Source organism: Malus sylvestris, chromosome 11 (assembly GCF_916048215.2).
Source record: "Malus sylvestris chromosome 11, drMalSylv7.2, whole genome shotgun sequence".
NCBI lineage: Eukaryota > Viridiplantae > Streptophyta > Magnoliopsida > Rosales > Rosaceae > Malus > Malus sylvestris.
This window is the reverse complement of record NC_062270.1, coordinates 5,989,489-6,000,860: the sequence shown is the minus strand read 5'-3', so window position 1 is coordinate 6,000,860 and position 11,372 is coordinate 5,989,489. Positions and strand designations below refer to the sequence as shown.

General features: G+C 35.4%; 2 protein-coding genes across 2 annotated transcripts; both read right to left on the bottom strand.

The window, feature by feature from the left end:
• Positions 1–754: 754 nt before the first annotated feature.
• On the bottom strand, positions 755–2,877 carry LOC126590693 (uncharacterized). Its single transcript, XM_050256186.1, has 2 exons — positions 1,656–2,877; positions 755–1,149 (listed from the first exon to the last, which is right to left on the bottom strand). The coding sequence occupies exons 1-2, from the start codon at positions 2,473–2,475 to the stop codon at positions 821–823; spliced, it is 1,149 nt and encodes a 382-aa protein (XP_050112143.1). The 5' UTR covers positions 2,476–2,877; the 3' UTR covers positions 755–820.
• A 4,788-nt stretch (positions 2,878–7,665) lies between these two features.
• Positions 7,666–10,250, bottom strand: LOC126590694 (omega-3 fatty acid desaturase, endoplasmic reticulum-like). The gene is made up of 8 exons (XM_050256187.1): positions 9,976–10,250; positions 9,507–9,877; positions 9,096–9,162; positions 8,911–9,003; positions 8,612–8,797; positions 8,426–8,506; positions 8,140–8,277; positions 7,666–8,040 (listed from the first exon to the last, which is right to left on the bottom strand). The coding sequence occupies exons 2-8, from the start codon at positions 9,860–9,862 to the stop codon at positions 7,849–7,851; spliced, it is 1,113 nt and encodes a 370-aa protein (XP_050112144.1). The 5' UTR covers positions 9,863–9,877; positions 9,976–10,250; the 3' UTR covers positions 7,666–7,848.
• Between the last annotated feature and the right edge of the window lie 1,122 nt (positions 10,251–11,372).

Here is an 11,372-nt window from a genome sequence, read left to right as displayed (position 1 = left end):
TTGGCTACGTATTTATAATCAGAATTGTTCATGTTATAAATCATTTTATAAATATTGCTTCTTCAAAAAATCAATTAAAACCAATGTCGTTTAGTCATTGAACTGTATAAAAACAGATGAACAAAACTTGTAAAAGTACTACGAACCGTCCATGTATTTACTACAATAGATGGACTGAACAATCATTTTTAATTTATTTTTGCAAAGATAATATTTACAAAGTGATTCATAATATGAACGGTTATGCTTATAAGCACAAAATTCTATAATTTAAACACAAAGTATTTTGAATAAGAGTTTCTATTCATTTGAGTAGCCAAACATTCTTCATCAACAAAAGCAAAGTTGAGGGGAAAGAGTGGGAGCTAGTAATTTTATGCTGCCTTTTAATCATGACTCCGTCCATAACTGGATTAAAATATTAATCCCTAGAATTTTAGCCCACTGGTTTGAAGTTTGAACTCCTAACCCTTTTGATGATAAAGAATTAAGTGAAAAAGTCTGCATTAATGTTTGCGCAGAATTTTGAATCACAGTATAATATCATTCCTCTTTCTTGGCATAATAATCACATCCTTAATTATTATATTTAATTACAAATAAAGGATACTTAGCTTGGCCGTAAAATTCAGCGTTGTTAAGTTGGTTATACAATGTCTCTCTTTGCATCTAAATTCGAATTAACCTCCCGTAATTTAAATTTTATTAAGTCAGGTTATACCATCGCTCGAATGAAGAAAAACTATACTTCTAGTAAATACAATATTTTGTTGGTTAATTTGATTTATTTTGATGCCAAAATTTACAAAGGCTGTAAATCTTACAGATTTTGAATTTCCATGGCAAAGTCAGCAAATTGATCAACAATCTCATCTAATAATTGACCAAGAATCTGTGACTCGAAATCTGCACCAATGCCTGCAGAAATACCTTCAAAACTCCACATGCCTTTGTTTTGTAGGATCCAATTTGAACCGACCAACTCGGCTTCAGTCAGCCTACAAATCTCACTCCACATCCCAATGTGCTTTGCTCTGTGGAATTCTTTCTTCTTTGATCCAAGACATTTGCCTTCTATTGTCTTTTTTCTTCTTGCATCACCACTTGGACCATTTTCTTTGCATGAATTGGCTAAACTTGAATCTTCTTCTGTCACAAGAAAAATAATAATTTTAATACATCTGACGATATTCGACTTTAGACTGATCTAAACTGTATAGAGAAAGTTCAAAGTTTGAGATATAAATGAAGCACATTTCCTCTAGCCAATACGACTATGCTCACACGTTCAGACCTGTTAGGTGGTGTAATATTCAAGAGTAGGGTTTGACTAACAGATGTAGCCAAGGGTAGGGTTTTCGTGAGTTTTGGTAGGAGTTTGTTGATGGATAGAAGTTCAAGTACCAATTTGAAATCAACTCTAAATTTTGGCAATTTCTACTGAATTTTAATAAAAAAAACAAAACCAGAAGACACTAGAGAGACATTAATCCATGTATATAATAATATAGGTTCAAACCCCTTTACTGTTTAGCGTCCCTCCAGTTCTATTTTTGAATCGAAGTATAAACCATACTTAAATAATTTGCAATTGACTAAAACCAAACAGTTCAAGCTTAAGTTGAAAAATGGTCTACAGAATTGAGGGGACAAACCTGAAGAAGGGATTTCTGTATCAACAAGAAATTGGCCACAATCGAGAACCGAAACCGGGCTTAAATCTTCAGAGCTGAATTCAGATTCTACATTCTTAAGCACATCACATATAGTTTTCTTCTTCTCTGTCGTCTTTGTAGCAATTGAAGTACTTTTTGAATCTTCACCAGAAGTGCTTCTGCTTTTCAGCATCTCTTTCCCATTCAAATCGTTCAAAGCCCTTCTGCTTTGTCCTTGGAGTTGCTTCTTATTCTCTGCCTTTCTTTCTCTTCTGTTTTCCGTTTGTTGGCTTTGTCTCTTTTCACATTTCCTCCCTTTCGATTTTGTTCCCTTGCTTTTCCTCTCACTCTCAAAGCTGAGAATAAAGAATTCTTCATTTTCTGGCTCAAGAAATGTAGGCATCTCTCTAAATGACCGTGTCGACTTCATCCCGCGACGCTTATCAAACCGGTCCACAGAATTCATGGATTTGCTGCGTGAAATTGAATTTTGGGTTGATTGGCTGCTGACCAAGTTCCTGTCTGGAATTGAATCCAATCCCATCAGCCTTGCCACAATGCTTGGACTGGCAGAGATCTCTGTTTTATCCTTGGAATTAAAATCTTGATCTCTGGAACTAGATGCCACAGAATTTTCTTCTCCTAGGATGTGATCAGAAGGGTATGTGGGGAAGCTTCCTTTGCAGAGAATTCTGCGCAAAATTCCGGAAATGCAGCCCGCGGTGGCGCTTTTTGAACTGCACATTGTTGCATCAAAAGCAGTGGAGTTGGATGATGATGAGCATGAAGAAAAAGAAGGGGAAGAAATTAGCAACTTCATGGAAAAGGGTAGTGAAACAAGCACAGTTTGGCAAGTGAGTGGGAGTTTGATTTAGCGTAGTTTGAACTTTCAAGTTGGAAAAAAGTGCAAAAAGAAGAACGAAGAGGAGTCGAGGAAAAAGCAGTGACAGAAGAAAAGAGAGATTCAAATTTGTTTTGTAGTAGCAAAACTGCATAAAGTGTTCAGAGACAAAGTGGGAGAGAGAAGTGGCGGGCACTGGATTTGAATATGGGGGTGTCCAGGAAAATGTTACCATGCGCATGGTAAAGTCAATTTTGCACGACATTGTTGTCACATGGTAGATTTAGTCACATTATTGAGAGGAGTGTCAAGTAAAGCTGCCGGCTGTGGCGCGTCTGTGGTGGTGGATTCACTTTTGGACGAGTGAAGGTTGTTGCTCTTACTCGCTCTTTTGCTACGGGTATGTTCCAAATTTTCATAGAAGCTTGTTACAGCTTTTCAAGGGAGATAGTATTTGGTAGGAAAGTTAGATTTGCTATGTTATGTAGGAAAAACGTATCTCCAATAGAGGTGCCAACTAGTTAGCAAATTAAAGAATTAGCAACTGACCAGTTACTACTTCTTCAAGTTAGCAAATTGGATTCCGCATAATATTTATTCAAAAGTATTATTTAGCGAAGAGTTTGAATATAAAATTTGGCCCCACAAGATAAAATAAAGTTAAGATATTAATATTTTAAAGTGAAAGATAAAATTTGAAGAGTGGGTTGGAGTGACAAATTTGTGAAATAGCATAAAAGTACCAAATAGGTTAGCAAATGACACTTTAACAGAAAATTTTGCTTGCTCCTTTGGAGACGCTCTTATTGTGTAACCTATTTGACAAAAGTTCCTGAGATAGTTAAGGTACGATGAGAAAGGGCAAAGTGTTGTAGCTATCCACTATTGGATTGGGAAGGAGAGAAATATTTGTGTGGATATGGACTACTATCTTTAATGCATGTACGACTCATATCCATTAACGACGGGCAATCACTCTCGCTCGTTCGTTTGTCAGCTCAATAATTAGTGTACACGAGTGTGCGTTATAATATGTTACTATTGGGCTGGTCTATGTTTATGGAGTTACTTTGCTTTTACTAATTAGGTTTGAGAGATGTGGGGATGATTGAGTGTTGTGACTGGGGGGATGTATTTTAAGTCCGGTCGCCTCATTTGGTGAAGTATGGAGTTTCTGATTTGCAGCACAAGATGCTGACCTTTCCCTGCTTTGTTCAAACTGATGAGCCAGCTTGTTCCCCCCGACCGGCTCTTCTATCATCTGTCAACTTCTTTTACCTTTAGGTTTGGTTCCGTATAGAACAAAGCAAGTAAGATGATTTGATTTATTTGTTGGTATGCATGACCTGTTATCATGCTATCCCAATACACTGAAAAGTTTGGATTCCGAATATTATGCATGAATTCAATGCACCGGAAAGTTAAAACTCATATATGATTTACAATTCATACTAAAACTTAAATTTGAGTTCTAATATAAGGTTGGAGTCTAAAGTGGAGTTCATGCCATTAGAGAAATATGATATTCTTCTTTTGCTTTGTTAAGATAAATTTCAATAAAAGTAGACGATGTTACTAAAGGAAGATTTGAAATTAGATGCAGAAAGAGTACATACTTCTTTAGTCAACTTGATTATCTCCAAATTTGGTGTTATGGGTTACAATAAAGAGCTATAATCGGTTCAAGGTTTACAATATACAACCTTCATTGTTAAACCCCTAAACTGTATAGGAGAATATCTTCAGATTGGGTGCATAATTGACAATCTGAAAATATCATCTTGCACTTTTTTTTATACAACCGATTTGATTTAAGCAAATATGTCCACCCCAATTGGAAGGGTTGTCACATAATATTTTACTTTATTTTTTAGGCAAAACGGTACAAACTTCAAGTAATGCATCACGGATAATATTCGGAGGCTCATCAAACAAACAAAAATTCATGCTAAAAAAATAAGGCCAATTTGGCCAATCTATGTGCTACAACATTGGATGTTCGTCGAACATGAATGCTGCAGGAATGGGAGAAGAATCTCAGGCCAGATTAAATGTCATCTATCGCCGGGCTGAGAGGAGAGTGGTCTTGTCGGAGACTACCCACTGCCCGCGCTAAGAGAAGATAATCACTTTCCAGGATAATGTGATCAGAATGCTTCTCCAATGCCAAACTGGTCCCCAGCGTTGCATCCAAAAGCTTCAACCAAGACAGCATACGTCAATGGAAGATAACACATTGTACATAGTAACCACTAGATTTGAGTGAACAATCAAATTAGCATCACTTTTAACTTGATTTAGAAACTTAATGCAACATATTAACAACATTTTAGATTGTAATTTTGTCACAAATGTAATTAAGCATGAGTGCCAATATCATGGTGGGTCTTATTAAACAATCCAAAACCACGATCAACGGTTGTAATCCCTCCTCAAGTAACTCGATTCCCGCAAAGAAATGAATGAATCCATTTTACTAATCAATAAACCCCAGACAAAACGCTAATATCATTGTTATGTACATAAACACAATGCTAAACACTGTCATCTTGCTATGGATACTGATAGGGATTTTACTACTCATGTGAATGGGCTAAAAACTCCTATTATACTTGCAAGAATCACAAGGTTATTGTAGTATAAACGGATCTCGCAAGGTCTTTCTCCACAGGGATTATTAAATAATTCGAAACAAACCAGATTCCAACTAATTATTGTAAAGTAGAAATTTAGATGATTGATTTTATAATCTACTTAAATTAAAAACGAATTTAATTAATAAAAATAAACAATCTGCAATATTAAAACTAGAGAGAAAAGAAAACAGTTTTGGGAGAATCAAATTAAGAAAACACTAGGGTTCCACCATCACCTAGCAATCTTATGAACTTTTACCAATTACTTACGATCTACACATGCCACTTTGAAGGTTAGATTTTCCTAATTCATATTCTACTTGGAACCTCCAACATAGAACGTATATCTAACATGCAACCCGTCCGGACGTTCGGATCAAATCCGAACATGAAAGACTCATTATGCTTTATGAAAATCCTTTGAAAAACCATGCAATCCTTAAGACGTGGTATTCATCCTAAGCGAAATTACAATTATTAATCACAAGAAGCCAACGTCAATTTCAGGGAACCTTCCGACCAAAATTGCATCAAATTACTTTTTCTAAAGATCCTAATGGTGATCAGGCATTAAGACAATTAGATAGTTTTTATCCCGATGATTAACAATTCAAAGTATGCATGCAATCAATCATAAGCAATTAAATAAAAATCACATATTCATGCTAAGGCTCAATGCTTCGCCCTAGCAAAAGAGATTAGTTACGCATATTCATAATTAAAATCATAGAAAATATTACTAAGAAAAGGATTGAAAACACCTTCAAGTAGAAAATCTCCAAAACCCTAGCAATTCTCTGTCTCCAAAGTTGCATAAAAAAAAGCGTAAGGAAAAACTCTAGACGGCCAAGCCATATATTTGCTAAAAACCCCCACACAAAACCCTAAAAACAGGTCTTTTATTCTCCCTAGGAAACTAAAATTAATAATCAAATAAAATAGGAAACAAAACCCTAAATTAAATAGTAAAATTCGTCTAAAATCTGAACAGCCACGTTTTGGACCCATAAGCTGCTCCAAAACTGGCTCAATATAGCTGGATTTAATGTTTGGAATATTCTGAACACTTCACCAGAAGGCCATGAACCCATCCGAGGTCATCTTGGGCTCCAAAAACGCAATTTAAGCCCAAAAACGTCATTTTCCAACACTGCGCACTGCTTCTTTATTTTATCACTAGAAAATAACCGCTTGGTGGAAAAATCCCAAATTTTGATACAATCAAGCTAAGTGACTCACGAACATCCTCGAATTACTCCAAAATTCGTCCATTTGGTCCTGTTTTGCTCCAGAGGAAGTCGAAAGTCCTATATTGAAAATACAATTCAAAGTATCAAAATTCTTCAAATATATTAACCAAAATATACTAAGATTAGGGTAAAATATATAATATAAAATCTACTCATCAGATACCAAGGGAGATTTTCTTTTGTAACGTGGTGATGCAAATATGTGACAATGTCCGACCACATCGCAGACATATAAACAAAACCCTAATTCGATTTTTAACGTACTAGCTAGATTTTTTTGGTCATTGGAGGTACGAGCTAGATTACTTACTAAAGAAGACTTACAATCTAAACCTTTTTTTTTATATAAAAATGGACGATATTTGTTAAGATGCCGATAAAAAGGGAAAACAAAATATGGAAAAGGCAATGTGAATCTAATCGATTTGTTGCTACCATCCAAACTTCTGTAAAACGTCTCAGACATCTAATTAAACAAGTAATAACCAAGTTAAGAAATTAACATATATTGCAAATTGCGAAGCAAGAGATCCTAAATTAAGTAAATTAAGCAAGATACCAACCCAAGACTCATCTTTCTCAACATTTCCAGAGTTCCGATGGGGAGTCTTGTGGCTAGCTAATATAGTAATATTTCCCCTGCAAGATTATATTTTGTGATGGAGGCCTCACATTGTACCAACTTTAAACCCTAAACCATATAGAAGAGGATATTTAACGATTAGTAGCATATAGTCACAATCACTACTTAACCAATTTGTTTCGATTAAGTTAATCAAGTGGAGTCGAGACTGATTTGGGCGACTCTTGCGTTTTATAGGTGTGGTTGCAAGCTTACACACACACACACACCTATTTATAGGTGTGGTTGCCGACATAAATAATGCTAGAATTTTCTAGTATATTATTACACACATAGCAAACCGACTTGCTTTCCTAAAAGGCTTTGAGTTCTCCTAGCTTCTAATACATTCTTTAGCTTAGATATTTAGATGGATAACCAACTTAAATTACTGGAATCTTTCAACTACTTTTGCCGACAAAGATTGCTAGATTTTTCTAGCTTTTGCATGCATTGGTTTTGAATTGGATCACTTGTCTTAGGTCACACCAATTGGGCTGGTGTTGATTTTCAACAAAATACTCGTTAGGTTAATTTGTTAGAGAACTGTGCAAAAACCCTTTTAGCAGAGTTTGAGTCCATTTCTTCATAGATGAGAATTGTTTAAAATATCATGAAAAAGGAAACGACGACATTGTTAGACATGTACCTTACATATTCAGATCCAAAAAGCTTAACATCAAAATTAAGTGACAAAATTACAACCTCTGATAGAATAATTGTGTAGAAACTTCAGATAATATTAATATATATATATATAACTCGATAATCCAGAAACTTAAAACAACACACAACAACTAAGGAATTGCCTTCATTTCTCCACAAGATATTATTCCTAAGATGATTAATTAGATTTATTCTTAGAAGCTTTAAGACGCTGAGGATCTGTCTGATAGAAAACTATTTCTCCATCGTCACTGACATAGTTATCTTCATAGATGCTTGTAGCCAAGATCTTGAACAAGTGAAACGGAATTGGCCCTGATTTTTTTGGCTCGCGATAGTACTTCCCTAGAACCGGCTTCGCTGCCTTCGTCTGCAAAAGAAGTAGGTATGCATGTAAATCAAATGTTACAGACCAAGCCTGCAAAGACAAAAAATCAATAATTTCAATTGATAGCTAAGGATCACTTACTGCTTCTTCCAGGTGATAATGTGGAATTTGAGGAAACAGATGATGTATAACATGGGTACCAATATCATGATGGATCTTGTTAAACATTCCGTAATCACGATCCATGGTTGTAAGCCCTCCTCGCAGGTAACTCCATTCCTGCACCAAAAATAAAACAAAATCAATTTGCAGTACTAAATGGGTATAATATGTAAGAAAAAGGATTTATCATCTTAATAAACTATTGTTATTTACACAAGCGCAATGTAAAACACATCCATTGACAGCATATACAGAAAAGTTTTACCTTGCCGCGATACCAAGGGAGCTTTGTCTCGTAACCATGGTGATGCAAGTATGTGACAATGTCCAACCACATCACAAAAATCTGTGAAAATGTAGTGCATGATCAAATTACAGACATAAACAAAACCTTAAGTCTATATTAAGTTAGTAGATTACTAACTAAACAAGAATTTTAAAATGAACTCACCCAATAAGGAACAAAATATAACTTAAGCATTTGAATAGGGCTTTGCACAATGGAGAAATACAACAGCAAAGCAGCCGCTAGAACAACCGAAGCAGTTGAAGTTATAACATCAAATCGTTCATTCGGGGAGAATAGGTCACTGCTTGGATGGAAGTGAGATCCTTCTTTACCAGGAGATCTATAAAACTGCATTAGCGGACAAATAAAAGTAAAAGTAAACAACTAATGATCAAACAATGAAAACCTTCACAAAACTGTTTAACTAGACAGATTAATCCCTCAATTAAATTAACTCTCACCAGATAAACCGGATAAGCGAGGAACGGAAAAGGAATTGTGAATCTCAACGTTTTTGTGCTATTATCCAATTTTTTGTAGAGCGACTCGGTCATCTGAAATAGATAATAACCAAGTTAAAAAATTGAATTATTGAATATCAATAGAAGTTGCAAAGCAAGAGAATTAAAATAAGTAAAACACGTACTGGAACCCAAGACTCATCTTTCTCAACATTTCCATGGTTCCGATGGTGAGTTCTGTGGCTAATTCTCCTGCAACATTCAGATATATTGTTGATAAAATACAGTAATTTAAGAAATCATATTTTCAAAACACATTGTAAAAAACATTACTAACACATCCATCTTGTGTTAGAGACGTGGTCATAAACATAACTAATAAACATGTTGAAGCATTACTCTAAACATTTATAAACATTGTTGAAATTTGCTACATTCGTCTAAAAACATGTGAGCAGATCGTGATCATTGATGCACTTTCAGACTATTCAAAGTCAAGAACCTTTCACATGCGCATAGACATAAACCATAGCGAAATTCAACAATATTCAATACTCAAGGTACAAGAATTTTAAAGAAATAAATCGAAAACCCACCAGCCATGATAAGGTACAAGAATGGCAGAGTGCATAATATGCCCCACAAAATTATTCAGCAAGCGAGAGTCCGAGAAGCTTCCATGGCCACAATCGTGTCCGATAACAAACACAGCCCAAAACATGGTTCCCTGAGCAACCCAGTAGATTGGCCAAGCATACCAACTGTCTAAGTATTTGGCTATGGCTGCCATTGCAAAAACGACCAAAACATCCCAAACAGCATAACTCAAAGACCTCCATGGATTCTTTACCCAGCAGTGTTTGGGGATTGCATCTCTGATCTCAGCAATCTTGAACGGTGGAGGGGCACTTGGGTCAAAATCAACTTGGTCTCCGGTCACATTGGCTACCATTTTTTCTGCAACCAACTAAGACTCACAAGTAAATTAAAAAAAAAAAACCTAAATTTAAAATATTTCCAAGTTTAAACTACAAGATATAAACACAATGAAGGAGAGCAACTTACAACAGAAACCTTTTGAACTCTTTGGACTCTAGAGATATTTCTGAATTACGAAGTTGGCTATACTTATATGTGTTTAAGCTTATCTAGTTAAGGGAATGATAATCGAATCGAATTAATGGATTTATGAATAATCCATTAACCATCCCAAGATCCAAAGAGTTCGAGTGTCTCAAATTTTGGGTTTATCATAATTTGTGTTTCATAGTTACACATTCGTTAATTCAATTGCGCGCATTTATTATTTTTTTGATGCACCATTGAAAATGTAGAAGTTAGAAAATTTGATAAATCTAAAGAGTCCAAGAGGGTTTATTTGAAGTCAATTCATCGTTTCAATACAATGAATTAGAAAGAATAATAAATCCAAAGAGTCAGGAACTAAAAATTTAGAGAAATGCTAAATGAGCTCTCTCAAAAGTGGAATTTTTCATAAATTCTCTGCTGTCTCACAATTACATCAATTCTCATGTCAACTTCATAAAACATTGTGCCAAAAACATAAGGTGGCAAAAATTCCATAAAAAGTCTTACTTTTAAGATACCCCTTAACAATTCTAAAAAATTAAACATGATGAATTACAAGTGAGCACTGTATTAATAAAAGGGGCACATTCTATTAATGGTGTAAAAAAAAATTTGATAGAATATGTCACCCATTTTGCTTTTGAATATGTACCTCATTGCGGATTTCCCTCTTCGAATAATTTTTACATCGGGCAATTCTCCGCTTGCCGCCACGTCTACACATAACAATTCGGTATCCCATACCCATAGAGAAATGTGTTAACAATTTTTGCAATAACATTTGCATTTTTGGACGTTTTCATCTTAACAAATGACACATGACATTTTTTTACACAAAAGAAGAAGAACTTTATCTTAACAGTAATGGATGATCCATCTTCATCAATAATTTTTTTTTATTTTATTAGATAATACTTCGAATTTTATATATTAGAAAGCAAAATACACTTGTAAGGAGTTGTTGATCCTAAAAACTACCAAGCTACGTGGCGCACAGGCTGAGTAACTAATGAGCTAACTACGTCATTCGGTTGTCTGTAGGGCGTGCCAACTCGACGGCCGAGCTCGGCCTGTGAGTAAAATGAGTTGATGTTGCGTTGAGCGTGCTGCTGACTTTTTAATCTTGCGACTGCGGCCGAGGAAGGAACACGTCTCGGCCTTCGGGTTCTAGAGCCTGAAGACAAGGATGCTAGTTCTACGAAGTTCAATATCAAATTCGGCTTTCAATGTGTCGAAGGTAGTAACTTGTAATACCTCACTTCGCCGAGAAGGCTAATGAGATGACCTCTGCCAATAAGGATTCGAAAATCCTTCTCGATCGAGACTTGGATAGATAACTAGTCGGTCTCGACGCAGTGCTGCTTATCCAAACT